Here is a 20397-nt window from a genome sequence, read left to right as displayed (position 1 = left end):
ACTTGCGATAACCAAGATTTCAGGAAAACAAAACTGCAGGGCCCCTCCGGCCACATTCCCATGCCAGGGTACACAACCACGTTCCTCACCCCACTTGTCCAATGGCCCCTGCCCAGCTCTGGAGGCTGAAATCACCTTCAAATGCATTGGGTGGGGGTTAAAGGGGGTGCAAGGACAGCTCCCTGCTGTGCCCATGCCTTGCACATGCTGAGGGTGGCAGCTGGAGAGCGCAGCCCCCGCCAGCAGAGCCCACAGCCAGCCTGCACGCTGTGGGAAGGAGCACGAAGGGGTCTGGTCCTTCCTTCCTCACCTCCAAAACCCCAGGGGGTTGCCCCCCCAACCAAAGGGCTCTTCGCGCCGCTTCCCTCAGACACACCTGAAGCAAAGTCTCACCGTTCCTTTTATTTCGTATTCCATAAAAAAAAAAAAAATGCAGCCTTGGCTGAGAACAGCTGCTGGAAACAGCTGTTCAGTGCAACTCCCGGGACACGATAACCATTCCCATCAAGGTTAGAATAAAAACTAAACCGAAACAGCGCTCTTCCATCGGTAGCAAAAGGACTGACACCACGAGTCACAGAAGGGGAAGAGAGAGAGTAAAAGCTTCTCTTAAAAATATAGCTCTGTGAAGAGAAAGATGGCTGGGTGTCAACCAGGAGGAAAGCAGTCTATGCGAGCTGGATCTTCTCTGGTCAAACCGCCTCCCTCGGTTCAGTTCTAGTGCAGCAGGCGAGCTGCTGGGGAGGGCAATAAACACAGCTCTGGGCCCCAGCAGGACAGGAGGAGGCAGAAAGTTATACTGCCCTGCTCTAAAAGTCACAGTTAAAAGAAGTTATAAATTATTGTGTTAAAAAAAAAAAAAAGTTGGAATTCTCCTGATGAGCTTCCTTTCCTCTCTTCTGTTTGATCTTCACCCATAAATCCTTAATCACAGGGATGCGGTACCTTTGGGGAGAGGATTTAAAAGAGTTAGGGATGGGGAGGAGAGTAACAGCCTTACAGCTGAGCAGAGCCAGGGCAGATTCATCTGGTCCACTTCCAGCCGGCTACAACTTCGCCAGCTAATCCACATTACTTTTCCAAGCTCCCTGTGGTCAGCACAGACAGACGCTGCGAGGCTGATGACAGAGGACAGCAACGTCTAGGCTGGACATCCAGTTCTCAGCAGCTAGAGTTGAGGTCAAGCACATCCAGAAGCCAGCACACTTCTATATGGCTTTCCTTACACTGCTCCGCTCCCTGGCTCTCTAACATAGGGCCAGCTTGGCTCACACAGTGGGTGGTTACAGGGCACACTGTCTTCCCAAGACTGGCTCAGGAGTACTGAATTTGGCCAAGGTTACCGCCGTTCAGAGGGACCAACTGATAGCTCCCACGGGCCATGTACCTTCTCACAACATCCCTTCAGGCTCAGCCGTTTTCTTCTTCTAAAAAGGAAAGGGTGGGAAACGAATCAGTACCATCTGCACCACAAACGCAAAGGGCCAGGCAGAACCGTGAGCCACAGATGCTTCTCAGCTGACGCCCCTACAGGGACACGTCCGTAACAAGGAGCACCCCTTTGCCTCCCTCTGCCCCCTCTCTTAGCTATTGGGATGGGATGAAACAGCCCCGAAAGCCCTCAGGAGCTCCCATTTTTGCTGAAAAATGGATGAAGAGACAGTGAAGGAAGGCCTCTTGCTCTTCGGGCAGGTTCTCTGAAAGCAAAAAGGCTCCTGGGTTTGACTCTTCCAAGGAAAGGGATCTCCCCTGGAGAACTGATACAGGACAAAGCCCTTCTTCAAGCCACCCCCGTCCCAAACAACCAAAGATCAGGTTTTGTGTCTCAAGACTACCCACAACTAACCGCAGCCTCCCCTGTCCCAACAAAAGGCCAGGACACGGCTCTGCTCCTCTCCCGCCTCACGCGCTGCAGGCACGAGTGTCACAAGCACTCCTCAGAACGGCTCTCCCCCACGGCGCCCCATGCCAGGTGTCGCACCTACCTTCTTCTTCTTCTTCTTCTGAACTTCCGCAGAGCCGTCTGCTGCCAGCTCCCCTTCTGCAGACCCCTTTTTGCTCTTCTTTTCTTTCCCACTCTTTTTTTCTGGGAGAGGGAAACAAAAGTCAGCTAGGACCTCTGAGAGGGGGCACCGAGTGGCGGGAGCTCTCGGCCGAGAAGGGGACATCCCTGGTGCGTTTCTGATCACATCCACACCCCAGCAGTACCTCGGGGCGAGGGCAGAGCCCTGCCACAAGGAAGCTGAGCCCAGGCCTGTTTCTCCAATACCTTTGGGCCAGTGTACTTTAATCCCACCACGCACGCACGCGTGTGGGCAGAATTCAGCAGGCTGCCTCTCTTCCCACCTCCTGCTGCCCAAGCGCTCCGAGGAACCGCTTAGCACTGGAGGCTGGGCACGTGCCAGAAACCGGAGCACAGGGAGCTACCACCAGACGGACCCAAGATTCAGCTCGGCACAACCGAGCCAAGAGGCTCCAGGGCACCTCTGGGCACCTACGCGAGGGCTGACGACAGGTCTGTCTCCTCCAAAACGAAGGGGGACAGAACAGGAACCCCAGCAAGATCTGGCCCACCCCTTCCATCTTCTCTCTGTCTTTCATAAAAAAGGAAGCAGCCCACAACAGCTAGCACCGAACCAGCTATGATTTGCAAATGCAGGCTGTACCGCAAAGGAAAAAAAAAGTCACAGCGTTAGGGCAGCAACCAGCATTACAGAGACACAGGCAAGGGAGGCAGGAAACGCTTAACTGGGAGTAATAAGCAGGAGGCTGGTGCCGTCTTCCCCTTTCTCCAGGGGTTTGGAAGCAGCAGAAACAACCCCGAGCCAGATCTCCCGGCTGAGCTACTCGCCTTTAGGCAGCTCCAACACAAAGCCCCGTGCATACAGACACTGGGCTTCCTCTGCCCTGCTCGGAGCACGTCAGTCCCTCGGGAGGCAACAGCAACCTTCTGCCACGGCTCCCCCTCGCCCTCTATTAGCGCACGTCGTGCTGGCAGAGGGGCCAGGGCTAATTTATCAGAGCCGTTCTGCATCGCCGACAGAGCAGGGCACCGTGCAGAACGCAGCGCACGGAGCAGGCAGAGAACAGCTTCGAGGACTGGTGGCTTACAGCTGGTTACACCTCCCCGAGCCCGGTGCAGACGGGCCGGCTGCAGGTGAAGGCAGAGAGGCCTCAGGAGGTTCAACGCAGACTTGATTCAGGCTTCTGCCAGCCCTGAGACAGCTGCTTCCAGGCCTGGTAAAGGCCAGGAAAGGAGAGTGCCCCAGTGGGACAGGTCACGCCACAGGAGATGCACAGGGACAGCAGCTCGCCCTGCAAGCAGCAAGGACCAGTAAGAGCATTACACGGTTCCCACCAGGCTGGATGCGGGATGGGCAGGACTGCCCAGCTTGCTCCCTACAACGTGACCTGGTGCCAAAACTGCAGAAAATTCAGCGGAGTGGGGAGTGAAGGATCTGGCATTGGCTTTGGGGGGCAGGAGGGAAGCAGATGAAGCTAATAACAAAGTGGGTGCTGCTTACAAGGTCCTGCACCAGAGGCTGGACGCGCAACAGCTGCAAAAACCATACTGCAAACGCAGCCCCACGCGACAGCACACAGATACTTACTTTTAGTTGTTTTTTTCTTTTCCTTGCTGCCTGTCTGCTTCTCCAGGTCATCAGCTTTCTTCTTCTTCTTTTTGGGTACTTCTTCGTTAGCTTGCCCTTTCCGCTTCTTTTCCTTAGGCTGCCCAACGGCCCCGTCCTCTCCTGGCAGTTTCCGCTTCTGAGATGCTTTCTGCTTCTTGTTCTCTTTGTCTTTGCTCTTCGATGCTTTCACAGCCTTGCCTGCTGCAGAGGAAGGTTTCTTCTTTTCCTTCTTCTCTTTTTTCTCCTTTTTCTCCTTTTTCTTCTTCTTTTTCTCTTCCGACCCTCCCAACGTTTGTACTGCTGGAATTTTGGCAGCTATGATGTCACTTTTGCTCCCCGAGCTCAAACCCTCTGACTGTGGGACCGAGAGCAGCGTTCCTAGCACGGGGGTCACATGCGTCCCTTTTGCCCCAACATCATTCTCTTTCACAGCCAGGGCTTTCTTGACCGGGGAAGGCTTGAGGTTGGTATAACCTGGATCCATTTTTCCTGCCACCTTCTCTTTGTTGGAGGCTCCTGCGGCTTCCTGTCCTGGAGGGGGGTTGGTTTCTGCAGAAACAGTGACGAGAGAGAGGTGACAACTTTGGGAGCATTCATCGCACAGAATGCAGTTAGCAGAGAAGGGAAACGTAAATTTGAAGAGGAATACCCAGTTCTTTCCCCAAAAGCACAGATCTGCTGGCCATCCCACTTACCACGGGGCTGGAGAAAGGTGCCTTAGCCTGACAGCAAATTTCTGGGGAGGGAGGCGGGTAACAACAGGCCCAACAGCTTTGGCCACATCCCAGGAGAACGGGGACTAGAGCAGAGGGAACCGTAGCACAAGAAGGGCGAGCACAGAGCACTCCTTCCCAGAACCACAGCGCCAGCCAGTCAGGAGCCTCCCGAGGTGGAAGGGGTATCGACACCACCACGTTTAATCACCGCCAACGGCCTCTGTCGCAGCACCTGAGCCTTCTTGAACCTATTTACAGTTCTGACCTCCTCAACGGCTCATAGCACAACTTAATGACGTGCCCACGAGGCCAGCAGACCCACGTGAGCCTCCAGTGAGCCAGAGCTCACCTGAAGATGCTGGGGTCACGCCAGAACAGAAGCAGCTTCCAGCCGAGCTTTACAATTACCCAGCAAACTGGGGAGACAGGGAAATGGCACGACATTTTGCTTCTCCGTAGGTCTTCCTGCTTGCTTACCTCCTCTGCCCTCCAGACATGCAACGGGAACAGTGCCCAGAAAGACCCCGGGGAGGGCTGAACACCGGCACCGTACAGGTGTTCTTCAGGCAGTGTTTGAACTTTCCCGAGAAGCCCTCCCCACCCCAGCACGCCAATGCAGCGGGCACAGTTTTCAGCGAGAGCCCTGCCTGCTTCCTGCTGTAATTACTGCAGCCAAAGCAGAACTCGGAAAAGGCAGGAACACTGAGCACGCTCTTGCGACGCAGCCAGCGCAGGAGGGGAGCTCCAGGAGGGGACGACAGTGTCGTGGCCAGGGAGAGCCAGCAGACGGCAGCAGCGCTCCACGCTGGGCTCTGCAGCGGAGCTGCAACGGGAGCAGGCCCCCGTCCCGGTGTCACACTGCCGTGCCAGCACGGCGCTGCTCCCGGGCCAAGCAGATTCCGGGCTCTGCCAAGGGACCCACCTGCTCTGTGGTTTGCAGACACCTGCTCGACGTCTGTTTCGGAGTCGCTGCTGTCGCTGCTGGAGCTGTCAGCTGGGGCTGCTCTCACAGGGACCTTGGCGAGGGAGCTAGCGGCAGGCACGGCTGCTTTTCCTTGCCCTGCTTTGCTTACAGGCTGGGGGGGAACTGTCTTTGGTGCCTGAGGTGCTGCCGGGGCATTGGAGAGGCCCGGATAGCCTGTGAGGAGGGACTGAAACAGCACAGACACGCTGAGGAGGAGTCGTAGCAGGACAGCCTCCCTCCCACCGGGCACACCGACCTGCCTCTGCTGCTACTGCCCCCACACTCCGAGCGAAGAGCCCCCCTTTGGCCACCTGCAAAGCGATCCTACACGGTTCAGCCAGCCCTGCGGAGAGGGCACGGCAAGGCAGGGCTGCCAGGAGAGGGAGGCAGCGCTGCCGGACCCTGGCTGAGGTTGCAGCAGCCAGAGCTGACGGCGACAGGGTCTTTCCTTTGTTCTCGCCCAGCAAAGCAGGCTTGGGGGAGGCTCCTGGCCATTAGCAGGCACCCACGCACAGCTAATGCGCTGCAGATGTGCTGCACGCCCTGCACCTTACTTACAAAGGGAATTTAATGGCTTGGACATGGGTTAAGTTACAAATAAAAGGGGGGGAAAAGCCCTGCTGCTATTGGCACTGTGCACCAGTTCTTCTGTTTTAACCCCTGCACGGCACCACCTCCTCCATCTCCTCCTGCAGGGGAAGGTGCCACGAGCCCTAAACACAAGGCCTGGCTGCCCGGGGAAGCATTCCGGATTCAAAGAACTGTTTCTTCCCACATCAAAAGGCCTTACCCATAGCGCTGCACCAGGGAGCCCCCACTTCCCTGCTGGCAAACCCACTCAGCACCCATTTGCTCTGGCTGAGAACTCAGCCCTCTCCCTTCTTTCAGGGGTCAGTGGCGAGACAGGAGAGGACCCCAGCTTGCTCAGTACGGTACCTGTGACACTGCCTCCTCTTCCTCGCTGGAGTCCGAGGAGGAGCTGCGGCCTGGCTCAGTCCCTCCCGGTTTCTGCAGCACGCCTGCTGGAGGAGCAGAGTTCATCCCATTAAACCCACCTCTGCCGCCTGGGGCTGAGTTCACTTACCCAGTACCCGGGGATTGCCACCGGGAGGCTTCCGCCTCTAAAGGGGAGCACTCGGCAGAGCTGGAGAGAAAGAAGCTGCACTCCAGCCGCGACGTGAAGGTGACACACCTCCCACCTGTCCCACCCCGGCCTGGCCGGCAGCACCGAGAGCATCGTCCTGGGAGAACTGACCAGGTTTAGGGGGCTGCTTGGGCGTCTCCTCCTCGCTGTCGGAGGAACTGCTGCTGTCCGAGGTCTCCTCTGCCTGGGTGGGGGGCGCAGCCTGGCTCAGCCTGGTGTCCTGTGCTGGCTGCGGGCCTGGCTTCTTCGACTTGTCCGTGGGGCTCCTCAGCGCCGAAGCAGGCTGCGGGGCAGCAGCGTTGGCTGGAGGAGCTTTCCCTGGAGAAGCTGTCTGCTTTAGGCAAGGAGGAGGAAGGGCCTAAGGAGAGGAAGATGAAATGCATTGCCAGTGAGCTGCACGAAGCAGCCCAGAGCAGCTGGGCTCGGACCACCTCAGCCCTCCTTCAGTTCCGCGTCACGTCAAGATTAGCCCAAAAGCTCTCACGCAGGATGCAGAGAACCCCATTTCCCCCCGACCCACAGGTGAAGCAGGGAGCTGTGGCCAAGCAGACTGCTCCTGACTCCTTACGGTGTGATAACAGCGGTTAAAAAATAGAGCAGTCCCTGCTCCCCCATCTCCTCCCCGAACAAGCTCCCACAGAAGGGGACACTGCTCCAGCCTCAGGCTCAAGCACCCCCACCCCATCTGCCCACCTCTCCCCAGGGACGCTCCCCACGTTCATCTCCTCTGCCGTTACCTCTCCCACCACTGCCTTGCTCTCCGAGCTCTCAGGCACTCTGCACACCGGAGGGACAGCAGGCGTTTTTATCCCCTTCCCAGAAGGTGACGGGGCAACAGCCCTGGCAGCCACTGTGTTGGAAGCCGCGGTTGGCCTGATGTTCTGCTGGGACAGGCTCTAAAATAGACGGGAGAGAAAATCAGGACAGAGCACTGCCTGGAGGGAAAAAGAGAAACACACACCAACCCACCACTAGCTCCTGAGCCCTTCCATCATTTCCAGCACAGCCCTAATGCTCGTATTTTTTTTCCCTTTACTATATCACACGTTGAGGGTTAGTTGGCTACAGACACAAAGCAAGGACACCAACTGCAGGGCAAACGTGCCCTCGGGTCCTCAAACAAGCCACGGATTAGAGAGCAAATTAACAAGAAGCAGTTGTGTTTCCTCACACTTGGAGCCTCCCAGCAAACTAAACATAAGAGGGGTTAAAAATAGAAGAGCCAGGGGCACAGAAGAATTCAGACACTGACACAAACGCCAGCAGAGGAAGGAGCAGGAACGACGAAGGAACGCGCAGCCTCCTGCGCTGTGTTACAAACAGGGCTTAGCGAGCAGCCCTCCCTCTCCCGATCCCTGACAAGCTGGGCCTTTGTGGGCTGACATTTCTCTCACAACATCTGGCCTTCAGAAAAGAAGGCAGCGCTCCACAGTACGGAGAGCCGCCAGTCTGACGCGAGCTCTCCGCCGCCCCGCACAGAACTCAAGTTATAGCAACGGCGTTATTTTATAGTCTTGGTATTCTAAACAAGCCTCAAGCAAGGACTTCTTAGGCTGGCTGCCTTCCCACCAGCTGGGGAAAAGGCAGTCTTTCCATTGGTCTTAGCGCTGAGCCAACACGGGGAAGGGTTTCCTTGAACGCACGTAATCCCCCTCTCCCAGCACGGGTACTGGCCAGCAAGGGGACGCGGGTGCGCAGACGTGTGTAGGACAAGAAGCGCACTTGGCTCACGGCACCAGCCCCTTCAGAGCAGCCAAGCCCTGACCCCACCACGTAGGAACGGCAGCCTTGACTGAGGAGCGTGGCTTTCTCATGCTTTTTTTTTTTTCTTGGGCCCAAACTACAGCAGAGGTGCAGGGACACCCAAGCTGAGGCAGCTCAGGCCCTAGGCTCAGTTACAGAGCTGGGATCGGCTCCACACCCACTCAGGACCGCCTTCTGCATGGATAAGGGGTCGCCTCCATTCTCTAAGGTAGCGGTCTGCCTCCTCCTCTGGCTGGAGGGCAGCACGACTGCCGTGCCACTCTTCAGGACGGCTCCTTCCAGCCTCCCGAGGCTTGGTCAGCAGGAGTCCAGAGAGCCCCAGCTGCACCCTCCTCCAAAGGGTTTGGGAGGAAACAGCAGGTGGGTTGCCTCAGAGCTCCCCCGCTCATGGAAAATTCTGCCTGAGAGGTTTTGACTTCTTTTCCAGCGTGCTTAACTCCCTCAAGTAGGGCCAAGGGGACAGAGGAGGCCTAGGCCGAGGCTTGCACAACTAGTCACGTTCCTGCCAAAACATTCACACCCTCCGCCGCCCTCACACACAGCGAGCTTGCGGAAACGTGCGCGCAGAGAAGGGGTCACTGAGACCCGGGGGTGCTGCCAAGAAACCCTCCTCCAGCTGACAGGAGGTTCCTCTCCGCACCATCCATCACCCACCCAACTGCTGCCTCCGGTCCTGCGGTATCTCCTGAGCGCCCACACCCAGCAGGTCGGCAGCTCTCTACCTGTGTGGGGGGAACTACTTCCTCATCTGAATCCGACTCCTCGCTGGAATCGTCGCTGCTGTCCGCAGGAGGAGGGGCTGGGGCTGGCACCGGGGCTGGCGCGGGAGCCGGCGCCTTCTTCCCGCTTGTTGGCTGGGGCACGGCATTGGTTTTCGCTGCAGGGAAAGCGCAAGGGATCATCACCGCAAGAAGCGGTTGCTCTCCTTGGCTGTCCAGAAGAGGAACTCTCACTAACAGCCTGGGCAGTTCCACAAAGCACAAAGATGGAAGTGAGGGATCCCGGCCGCTACCAGGAGACTCACCAGCCTGCGGAGGCTGCGGCTGTGCCACCGGGGACTCCTCTTCGCTGTCAGACGAGTCGCTGCTCCCGCTTTCTGAGGTCGGGCTTTTCAAAGTGCTTCCCGCGGCCTTCTCAAGCACGCCAGCTTTAGCCTGGCTCAGGCTGGGAACAGGCCCGGGCTGTTCTGTTAACCTCTTAACAAAAAAGAAACACAGGCACGGGAATATGGTGTTAGTAAAGGCGTTGTTGAGGGGTTTAAGTGCAGTTTCAGCTCCGGCCGGGTTTTGTTCAACCCTAACAGCTGTTACTAACGCTCACTCCACCCTTGGGAGCGCCCAGATTTGGAAGTGGCTTCAGTCACTGCCTGGACTGACCTGCTGTGGACACGTCCCACTGCCTTTAGCAGAATTTAAAAATCCTTAAACAACAAAGATATCCGATTAGGATGTGCCTCTGCACAGCACCGTCAACACTCAGATGCCCCAAGACGGGCCGTGAGCTGGTACCCAAGCGGCCGGTGTGTCAGCACGAGGCAGCCACAGCTCCGGCAGCGCCAGGCACACACCTGGGGGTGAGCTGGTCCCTTCCCAGCCCCTCTCCCGGTTTGGGCAGAGGGCCGCAGACATCTCTCCTGCCCCCCGCTGAAGGCCAGCGGCGGCAGAGGGAGAGAGAGCGCTTACTGCGAGAGCTGGTAGCTGCACCACGCGCAGGAATTCTCCGGGCTCGCAGTGCTCTGCGCCCACTCAGTTTACTCCACTCATCGCTCAGCTCCAGGCTGTTCTGCCAGGGCGCAGCAGCACGCTTGCCAGGGCGGGCAGGCCCCATCCCACCCCGCACGTGACAACAGCCGGCTTCGGTGCCGTCTGAGGGCCCAGGATCCGCTGCAAGAAGGTGAGGACAGATTCCTGCCCTGCTGCACAGCCCCTGCCACCCCCGTTTCCCAATCCTGTGATGCTGCAGAACCCACGCCCGCTCTCAGCCCGCAGCAGAGGGCCAGAAGCCCCCCGACAGCCGTGGCCCGTCCGAGGGCTGCTCCTGGCCAGCAGCCCAGAGCACCAGCCCAGCAGCCTCCCGGGAGGCCAGATCTTATCGTGCTTCCTGGCACAGCCCCACCGAGGACTGCCACTGGGGCGGTGTTTATCATCCCCGAGCCAAACACTCAACAGACAACAGCATCTGCATGTTTATCCCATTACGGAACAGCTCGCGGAACAAGCCAAGCACATTTTGACTCTGCTTAGAGAAACAGAAACCTCCAGGAGCACTTGGGGAGGGGGGACTGCAAACCCCGCTTGGCTGTTTTGTTTTGATACCCGTGAGTCACTATCTCCAGGAGAGAGGCCAGATTTGCAACGCTGAAGAAAGAGAACTAGTTGAAGCAGACACGAGCATTCAAATGGTCTGCTCGAATGCACGAGCTCCTCTCCCTCTCCTTCCCAGGCAGTGCTGCGCAAGGGGAAAATCTCCCGAGATCCAGCCCCACTAACTCACTTGTAAGACTTCCACAGCAACAGGACTGGGTTATCCTTCTGCTTGGCTGCATGGCATGAGGACTGCTTTCTTTTCTAACTTACGAGATCGGAGAATTGCTACTGAAGAACCGTACAGAAGCATCCTGGCACAGAAAGACCATCACAGCATCCCCAGAGAAACCACCGTAAGCCTTTATACAGCCTCGGGACTCCTCAGATCTTCCTGGAGGGAGTCCAGGGTCCCTCCACCCAGCCCATCTCGGTCACTGCCAGACAGCTGACAGCTGCCACTTCCCATGGCGAGGCTCCAGACGGGAGCGGGCCAGCAGCGTGGCTTCAACTACACCCCGGGAGCGGGGCGACAGAGGCGCGGGGGGGGGGTTCTGACAGCTTCGAGTCACAGGTACTGGAGTAACTCCGAGAGGAGGAAAATAACTCGAGAGGAAATCATCTTTCCTGCTCCCTCTCCAGCCCCCGAAGCAGGCGCTGCCTGCAGCTCGGTACAAGCGATGACTCAGCTCCCGCACAACCCATCTGCCGCCCGGGGCCGTTCGCATCATGCAGCGCTGCATGACAAGAGGGGGCAGCGACGCCAAGCCACGTGCGCTCAGCACGCTGTGGCGATCACACTCGGCGGCTGCCTGCGCAGGGGGGAAGCACCGCTAGGGTACCAGGGCTGGGGCCAGCAGCTCAGCGGTGTCACGGCGTGTGGCACTGCCACCCGCAAGGAGCGGCGACAGGAGTCAGGAGAGAGGCAGGGACCTTCCATCTCACGGGAGATTTGGCCCTCTCCCTGTGGTCCAAGACAAAAACGTGCAGGCACAACCACCAGCGCGGCCCACGAGGGTTCTCCTGGGATGCCCGAGGATGACAGAGGTTCCCAACACGTGCATCTCGTGCCCAGTCCTGGTGAGCAGAAGCAGAAGCCTGTCCACGCAGGGCCTGAGTGCCAACTTTGGCTCACCACGTCCAGAAGAGAGGAAGCAGAGCAGAATTAACATTTCCAAAAGAAAGGCCGCTCACAGCATCTTTAAGGTCACTCTGCACTGTCCCCCACCAACAGCCTCCTCCCCAAAAATATGCAAACACCTTGTCAACTTCTCTGAGTCTTCAGGGGTAAACATACCAATTAAGCAGTTCAATTTAGGCATGATGTTCATTTTAATTGTGCTAATCCACCCCCACAGGGAAAGACGAAGCAGCTTCCAACGCTCTGTATCTGTTTGGATCTTGCACAGGAGCCAGAGGAAGTTGCAGGATACAGTAAGTCAGTGGTTAGCATATGCCCGAGTAGCAGATGGTGAGGATGAGCTAACAAGAGTTTGACTGGGAGGACAGGACTGTGGACACAGCTAAGCCTAATGGTTTAATCTTCAGGCTTCGCTTGAGGTCTCTGCCTGCAGGCTACGAACACAGGAAGAAACGGCCTGTTTGGTAAAAACAAGAGCTCCCTCAGTGACGAGGTCTTCCTCGCTGACTGCATTTGGTGAGGGGTAATAGCCAGTCTGCAGGAGGGAAGATGCCCAAGTGGGTAAATAGCCCTTGCAAGACAGCCACCTGCTGCTGCCAGCTTCAAATCAGCACTGGGGGAAAAACCCACCCTAGTAGGTTCTTCACCTACAGCCCTGCTGGAATGGACAAGCCTCAAGAGTTTTAGAATGAGCCCCCCCGGTCCAGCTATCAGAATAGCTGCACCTGCCACCCAGAGCTGGATTTTTACATGTAATCACGCAGGAAGAGAGCAGCACAGAGCCAACTCTTAGAAATGCGTCCCCCTCCACCCACCTCAGCAGACCAAGGCTATGAAGACAAAAACGCAGAGCCTCTCTGGCTCCTGCCTGTCAGTACTGTAAGGATGTGTTGACAAAGAGCCTCCCTGCAAGGACACGTGAGGCTCTGCCCCCGGGTTCCCTTCCTCCCCGACAGATAATAGCTGCCATTTCCAAAACGCTGCTTTCAGAGCGCTTTCCAAAAGGCCCTGCTGCTGACAGTCAGTGCAGCTCTCCCACAACGGACCTGAGGATGCTTTCACAACTGAGGATGCTTTCACAAAGGGATTTGGTAGCCCAACAAAAGAGAGAGGTATCAAAACAACCCCCTGCGGGAGAGCCAACACCACGGCTTTGATGACCCCTCATGGAAGGACCGCTTCAGAGGGGCAAGGCACAAGTGGAACGAACCAGTTAATATCAGACTGGTTGGTGAGAAGCACTTGGCTTCTCTTCCCCTCACGCAGACTGTGCTGCTGCTGGGATACCAGTCCTCAGCTGAGCGTGCCTGCTGCATTTTCCAACAGCTTTTGCAACTTCCCCCTCAGGAAAGATCTGGAGAACCCTCAGGAACATAGAGTCACAGAAGCATTTAAGACGGAAAAGACCTTCAAGATCATCACAATCACAATCTGACCTGATGAGCGGCAGCACTTAGTGGCTGAACTATTGCTTCGTACACCCCAAACCTCGGGACTGAGCTGAACGCGGTACCACCTACCTTCTGGCTGACAGGCACAGGCAGATCCTCCTCTTCACTGCTCGAGGAGTCAGTGCTCTCCTCCGGCTTTGTGCTTCCAGCAGGCTTTGCGGGAGCAGCAGTCCTTCCCGGCACGGTTTTAGCCTGCTTTGGCACTGCTGGTTTCGGTGCTGGCTTCCCTTGGGACAGCGGAAGGGGTTTTGCTGGAGCTGCTTTGCTGGCGAGCGATGCTGCTGGTGTGGTTTTCACTGGGGGTGGGATGGCCTGGGAGGGTTTTGGAGGTGGCTTCGTCTGGACAAGACAAGAGCAGTGTGAAAGGCGGCAAATCCCATATTAGCATAATTCATTTCCTCAGACTGTAATCAAGGAAAGATTTCAGAGCCCCCTGGGAAAGGCAAATGCTGACAGATCAGCAACTGGCAGGAAAGACGAGGCATCCTTTCAACCAGCTGGCTGGGGATACTTTCCCAAGATGAGAAAATAAGACCAGACACTTTTCATCGGCCTTCTGGTACTACAGTCACCTCCAGCGAGGTAAAGGAGCAGCACTCTCCACAGGAGGAAAGCTAAGCTACACTACGGTTTGCCAAATTAGATGCTATTTATTGCAATTTATAGCTGAGAGGCAAATCCAACCATGACAACTTGCCTCTTCAGATGGGAAAAGAACTGCTGTGTGTATATATATATATATATATATATATTTTAAATTCAAAAGGACTGATGGATTTTGTTATTTTTTTTAAGGTTTGATTACAGCTCAAAGCAAAGACATTCAGGTGCCTTTAAACACACCTTCCCCCTCACGCCTCCTCCCTCCCACCCCCGACGTGACTTTGCTATACACAATATCCGTTCACAAAATCCTCCTCCCGCTGCAATTCCCAGCCTTGGCGAGGCACGCAAGGAGAGCGCCTCAGAGAGACGCACTTGGGTTCCTGACGGAGGTTCCTCATCTTCGCTGTCTGAGGAGTCGCTGCTCTCCGAGGTGTCGTCAGCCTTTGCAGCCCCAGGAACCGTTGCTGACCCGGGCTTGGCCTGGTTCGGTGGCACTGCTGCTGGCCTCGCTGCGCTCTTCTTGGCGGGCACTGCAGTAGCAGGTGCACTTTTCACAGGTGTTGCATTAACGCTTTTCACAGGTGTGGAATTAACCTGCGCTGCTTTAACAGCTGGTTTTGCCTGGGAACAGGAAGAACAGGAGAATCAGGTAACATCTTACATGCTCGGGGGAGAAGAAAATGGCTGAGAGCTGTAGCTACGCGGAATCAGTTTTAAGCAAGGCCACCGTGCTGAGTTTGACCAGGAAACGCTTGTTCAGACTCAACGGCTGTGGAGCAGCTGAACCAAGCTGCTTCTTCTGCAGACTGCCTGCTCAGTCTGTCTTCCTCCTGAATTTCACATCTGTAGAGTTGTGCTTAATCGCCTCCTACAGATCAAAGCATCTCCCTCCACTCCAGGCGCTGGGAGGAACTGGAACGGAGTGGTTGCTGCCGGCAGAGGCTAGCGGAGCTCTCAGCCATGCAGCATGTTTCTACGGCCTTAGATTTGGGGATTTCATGCACCCAGGGAAAGAGTTGTTCTCAGACTACAGCTCTGCAGCATTTTCGCTCCCCTTCAAGGGAAGAGAAGAGATTTCCTAGGCACAAGGACCCTGGGTTGGAGAGGTTACCTGGACTGCTGGAGTCGCAAGCTCCTCCTCCTCAGATGTCTCATCGCTTGATTCCTCACTGCTACTTTCAGCAGCCCCAGCTGCCTGCTTCAGTTCTGCAACACAGGAAGGGAGCCATTACAGCTGCTGCCTGCTCCGAGCTCCCCGAGCACGATGCTAATGCGGCTTTTGAAGTCAGAAAAACAAATCAAGCAGCAGAGAGAGGCTAAGGGGATTTGCAGGGAAGAGGGCCCCGTCTTGCCAAAAGCATCAGCTGCCTGCTGGGAACAGCTTCTCCAGACAAACGCTTAGCCACAAACACTGCTCCCCAAGTGCGGGCCGAGATGGGAAATCCCTTCCTGGCCACTCTGACCCCGTGGGGAGCTGCCCAGCCACACACAGCTTCCTGCAGGGGCACCCCAGCCTGGCTGGACCTCCTCTGGAAGAGTGAAGAGAAGGACCGTTTGCAGAGCTTCTGCTCTCTATTCCTCAGCCCCAACACGCGTTCTTCAAAGCAGTAAAAGAGATTTCCCTGAAGACTTAAAAAAAAAAAAAAAAAAAAAAAAGAAAAAAAAAGAGAAGATGCTGAAGTTCCTGTCTGGAAAGCCGAAAGTGTCTACGGTATTAATGCTGCACCCCCTCCGGATACGCTGCACTCGTCTCCAACCTTGTGGTGCTGGATGCTGCCAGAGATGCACACAAACTCCTCAGCACAGAAACTGCTGCTCAGAATGGAAGCAAACACGCTGGATTCATCCAGCAGAGCTCCAGAGCTGCCTGCTTTGCATTCTCACAGCCTCCCCAGGAGCAAGCACTGCTCCGAGCTTTCCAGCAGGCGAGCTGAAAGCAACGTGCTGACGGCACGGCTCAGACCCGACCTGCAGCAAAGCCAGAGCACGCGTGCGCTCGCTCCGCCCCGCGGGCTCCTTACCCACTTTGGGGGCTGCGGTCTTCACAGCAGGAGGCTCCTTTTCCTCCTCGCTGTCTGACGAGGAGCTGCTGCTGCTGCCGCTGCTGCTGCCGCTGCTGCTGGAGCTTTCAGCTGCTTTGGTTGTTACCGGCGTTTTGCTTTGCCCTCCTTTGCTCACGGCTGTTGCAGCTTGTCCAGGTTTCCCAGGACCGGGCTGTTTCTGCCCAGCCTTGGCCGGAGACGCAGCCGGTGCACTGGGCTGCTGCTTACTCAAGAGCACAGTTCTGTTTGCAGCAGAGGGCAGCGCCGCTTTGCCTGCTGGAGCGCTGGGTTTACGAGGAGAATGCAGCGAGTTGGCAGCTTTGCTGCTCTCCACAGCTGGTGTCACCTAAAGGAAACAAAATAAATTAGAAGCCCATTGACATAAGAGGGGGTAAACTGGACACAACGTACCTTCAACAGCAACTTTGCAGCTAGGCAAACCATAACACTTGAGAGACAGATATCTAAGGGAAGGCTTATACCAGCATACGAGGGTCATTTAAATATGAATCCACCCCAGCCCACAATCCTGTACAGGGCAAAGAATGTGGGCCAGCCCTGGCCTCAGCGTACTACCAGCCTTCAAAGCCAAGACGAGCACCCTCTTACCTTAATTGCACCTTTTCCAGCTGGCATTTCTTCTTCTGACGAGGAGTCGTCATCTTCACTGCTTTCTGCACTCACTGCTGAGTTCGTGGCCAGGGAACGGCTGGCTGCTGCGCAGGAGAGGCCCAAAGAAATCAGGACAGACCCTCTCACATCAAAACAACCTCCGGTCTGCAGAAGGGCTCCAGCAGGCAGGGGAGCGTCCCCTCCTCACACCTGCCCCGACACCACAGCCGCTGCCCTTGCAACGGGCAGGTGCCCTGCTCCCGCACCCCATCCTTCTCCCCACAGCCAAGACAAGAAACTGGCCAGGATCTGCACATTTCCAGGGGCTGGTCTGCAGCAGATGACACTGAGCCAAAACGTTTCAGATACAGGTTTTTTTGTTAGGCTGCACAAGCCAATGCCTCCCACATCAACTGTACCAGAACTAACCAGACCAACTAAAAAAAGTCCTTCCCTCACCCGTGAATCAGGCGATCCTTTGCTGGACTTGCTAGAAGGTGCCCCGCAGTGGGCAGTGTTAGATTCCCAAGGCTTCACCCAAGCTACAACACCCATTCCTTCCCTTCCCAATGAATCCTAACCGCTTTTCGCTGGCTTCGGCAGACATCCGTGCTCCTCAAAAACGCTACACGAGAAGGGGGTGATAAATCCGTTGTCCTATTTTCGTACGAGCACGAGGCAATAGCCATCGTTTTAAGAGCATTTTCTCTAGCCAAGCACATCAGACTGCTCTTACACAACCCTCTGCTGCTACCCTGCCGAGTCCAGGGAGCTGACAGGCTCCTACCGTTTACGGGTTTTGTCTTCTCTTTCTCGTCTTCTTCCTTCTCTGAGCTCTCAGAGCTGCTCACGGGATCAGGAACTCTGATCTTTTCTGGAATGGCTGCCTCGTCATCGCTCACCTTCCTTCTCCTGGAATTCGAGGGAGTTCTGAGGGAACAGATTTTGTGTCAGGCCAGGCTCAAGCCTGAGGACAAGTAGTGCCATTCAGAAGTGAGCCCAAAGGCTGCAAAAACATTTGAACTTGGGCGCACAGACCAAAAGGAGGTAAAAGTCAGGCTACAGACAGATTTATGGAAGGAAGCGCCAGGCCCTAGAGAAGATGTGGTGAAAGAAAGGGAGGGAAAAGGCAGCAGACAATCATTAAACTCTTAGGCCGTTTAATTGGATTAAAACATTAAGCTGGAGAAAGATGGCTAAAGCTATCTCTAAGTTATTTTTCCAGTGAAGACATGGGTAATACCTTTGCTCTATTACAAGGATAACACTGGCTGGGCACACGTCTGCGTGTGACTCACACGTGCAGTATTTCTAACCTGGTAAAAGCCCTTAAACACACACAACTGTCAGAGGCCGAAAACAAACAAACCACTTTTGCGCCAGTTATTTTATTTTTGCCTTGTTTTATTCGTTAATCTGGTTTTAAAAGAAGTCCAGTTAACAATCTGACCAGTAAAGACTGGGCTTACCGTGAGGGTGTTTCAGCTGTGCAGTGCTACTTACACCTGTTTGTTTTAAGCCGAGCCAGACCAAAGGCAGATTTGCTATTACGAAGTCCCGTTAACTACTCCAATTAGCCTTTTGGGGTAATTACCCCTGCACAGGCAGCTAGCACGCCCGACTCGGCAGCGGCTGGTAACAGGACAGAAGCTGCTGTGAGGATTTGTCACGTGCCGCCAGGGGGTCTGAATACTGGGTGCAGGAGAGCAGCGGTGCAGGAGGGAAGCAGCCTGGAGCACCTGAGGACAGCAGCGCTCTGCCTGCACCCAGCGCTGGGCTTCCCCACCACACCCAGGCACCTCTGCACCCTTCCCTGCCCGCCCAGCACCTTCCGACACCAAACACAGCCCCGGAGGGAGGCCACTCCTAAATAACCGCAAATCCCTACTGTTAACCTCGCTTTGAAAGAGTCCGGAAGGAAAGCGGCGAGGACAGGCTCAGCTAGGTGGGTAAGTCACGGCACAGAGTCTGAGGTAAGGCATTTTGGGGCCAAAAGCCTCTGAAGCGACAAGACACGAGAACCACAGCTCAGCCACGTGGCAGCAGCTCGGCTAAGCGGGGCGCTTTCTGGGCAAACCAAACCACTCGCCAACACATCCCTCACGGGAGGCAAGGAATAAAAGGCAAATCCACGGGGTGGAACCACGAGACACGGGCGACGGCAGAGAACGAGGAATCAAACGCACCGCGAACGCCCCGTCACCCCCCCAGGTTTAAAAGCAATAGCGCCTGCAAGGGGTTGCAGCAGCCCCCAGGACAACTGTCACAGGGGAAGCTCGGCATCAACGGCCAGGCCGAGGAGCACCTTCGCTCGAGCGCTCCTCACCTCAGGCAGAGCCCCCAGCCCCTGCTAACCCGGCCCCGCAGCTCCCACCAAGCTCAGCACCACGGCACAGCACCGCCGCACCAGGGCAAGGCACCCGGAGCACGGGGTGGGCACGGACGTCGTTTCACTGCAGACAGGGCGCTCCGTGGGATAACCGCACAGGGAGGCGCTGGGCTGAACGTGTACGGGCTTGAACGGGCAGGGCGAAAGCAGAAGCGGGAGGATGTGTGAGCTACGCCGAGGTTTAAGTCCCTGTAAGAGCCCCGACACCTCAGCCTCTGCCTGTATTCCCTGCGCAGCTGGGGCCGGTCTCCCCGTGCAGCACGCGGCTTCAAAAAGAAAGTGAAACACAACCGGGGAAGAGATCTCTGCAGTAAAGCGCGCCTCTGACGCCCCCGCAACACACCAGTGTCAACCTCCGCGAGCAAGAAGCACACCCAGCTTCTGAAAACTATGTAAAAACATATCCCTAACCTAGGGAAACTTTAACAAACACCATCTGAAGACACCAAGGGCTCGGAGAAAAGCAGCTATCGCTGGGCATGCTCTGCTGGAGGAAAACCCCCCTAAGTTATGACCGCACGTGTAGGGCGGCCCGGCCGCCAGCAGCTCTGCTCCCGACTTACTTCTCCCAGTGGGTGAAGATCTCCTCCAGCGAGGTGGCCAGGGAAGGCAGCAGCTTCTGGGGGGGGGGGGGGGGGGGGGGGGGGGGGGGGGGGGGGGGGGGGGGGGGGGGGGGGGGGGGTGCAGAAAGCGAGCGTCAGGCATTGGGCTCCCCCTGCCCCTGGGTCCCCTCCGACCTTGGGCACCCTGCAGGGAGGCAGCACCCACAGCCTCCCCCTGAGACCTCCCCCCAGAGACCCCGCCCCTCCAGAGACCCCCCCCCCCCAAAGCTTCCCCCTGGAGACCTCCCCCCCTCTAGACCCCCTTCCACAGACCAACCCCCCGACCTCTTCTACAGCCCCCCCCTCCACAGACACCTCCCCACAGACCTCTCCCCAGAGACACCCCCCTCAGACCCCCTCCCCAAGCTTCCCCCTGGAGACCTCCCCCCCTCAGACTCCCTTCCACAGACCCCCCCCAGACCTTCCCCCCAAGACCTCCCCTATAGACCCCCCTCCAGAGACCCCTCCCCACAGACCCCCCCTCCAGAGACCCCCTTCCATAGAACCCCCCCCAAGACCTTCCCCCCTCCACAGACCCCCTACCCACAGACCCCCCCCCAAGAAACCTCTCCCCAGAGACCCCCCCCCCCAAGAAACCTCTCCCCAGAGACCCCCCCCCCCAAGAAACCTCTCCCCAGAGACCCCCCCCCCCACTAAGACTTCCCCCTGGAGACCTCCCCCTCTCTAGACCCCCTTCCACAGCCCCCCCCCCCCAAGACCTCCCCCACAGACCCCCCCCCTCCACAGCCCCCTCCCCACAGGACCTCCCCCCACAGCCCCCCCCCCCCCCCCCCCCCCCCCCCCCCCAGGACCAGGCCTCCCCGCAGGCCTCCGCCTACCGGAGCCCCCCCGTTACCTGCCCGAGCTGCGCCTGCAGCTCCCGTGCCGCCCTGGCGTACCCGGCGCGCAGCAGGTGCTGGTGGATGAGGGCCAGCAGCTCCCGCCGCCCGCCCGCCGCCGCCGCCATGGCGCGGCCCTTGCTCCCCGCTGCCCCCCTGGCGCCGCGTGCCGCGCGGCCGCGCGTCACCTCC

At 57.1% G+C, this 20397-nt stretch overlaps 1 protein-coding gene across 11 annotated transcripts; it reads right to left on the bottom strand.

Annotated features, from left to right (window-relative positions):
* Nucleotides 1-387: 387 nt before the first annotated feature.
* TCOF1 (treacle ribosome biogenesis factor 1) lies at nt 388-20397 on the bottom strand. 11 transcript variants are annotated; one of them, XM_035559777.2, is made up of 18 exons: nt 20223-20391; nt 19328-19383; nt 17163-17305; nt 16373-16479; nt 15743-16109; nt 14833-14927; nt 14094-14342; nt 13185-13454; nt 9245-9416; nt 8943-9097; nt 7194-7352; nt 6568-6814; nt 6249-6334; nt 5271-5499; nt 3612-4181; nt 1986-2086; nt 1388-1427; nt 388-945 (listed from the first exon to the last, which is right to left on the bottom strand). In XM_035559777.2, the coding sequence occupies exons 1-17, from the start codon at nt 20331-20333 to the stop codon at nt 1392-1394; spliced, it is 3153 nt and encodes a 1050-aa protein (XP_035415670.1). In that variant the 5' UTR covers nt 20334-20391; the 3' UTR covers nt 388-945; nt 1388-1391. The 11 variants fall into 11 exon arrangements, with proteins under 11 accessions (XP_035415670.1, XP_035415671.1, XP_050569606.1 ...); XM_035559778.2 differs by having other exon boundaries at nt 6249-6331; XM_050713649.1 differs by having other exon boundaries at nt 1388-1424; nt 6249-6331.

Source organism: Cygnus atratus, chromosome 14, assembly GCF_013377495.2.
Source record: "Cygnus atratus isolate AKBS03 ecotype Queensland, Australia chromosome 14, CAtr_DNAZoo_HiC_assembly, whole genome shotgun sequence".
In the NCBI taxonomy this organism is placed as follows: Eukaryota; Metazoa; Chordata; class Aves; order Anseriformes; family Anatidae; genus Cygnus; species Cygnus atratus.
The sequence above is the reverse complement of the archived record's forward strand: the minus strand, read 5'-3'. Positions and strand labels throughout refer to the sequence as shown.

What these genes read in the sequence shown, in the direction of transcription:
- TCOF1 (XM_035559772.2), bottom strand. Translation starts at nt 20,333, where the DNA reads ATGGCGGCGGCGGCGGGCGGGCGGCGGGAGCTGCTGGCCCTCATCCAC. An exon ending in GACCGCAGCCCCCAAAGTGG is followed by an intron (nt 14,928 to 15,742) that starts GTAAGGAGCCCG and finishes CCTGTGTTGCAG; the next exon opens with AACTGAAGCAGGCAGCTGGG. An exon ending in AGAAGAAGAAGAAGAAGAAG is followed by an intron (nt 1,428 to 1,985) that starts GTAGGTGCGACA and finishes TTTCCTTTTTAG; the next exon opens with AAGAAGAAAACGGCTGAGCC.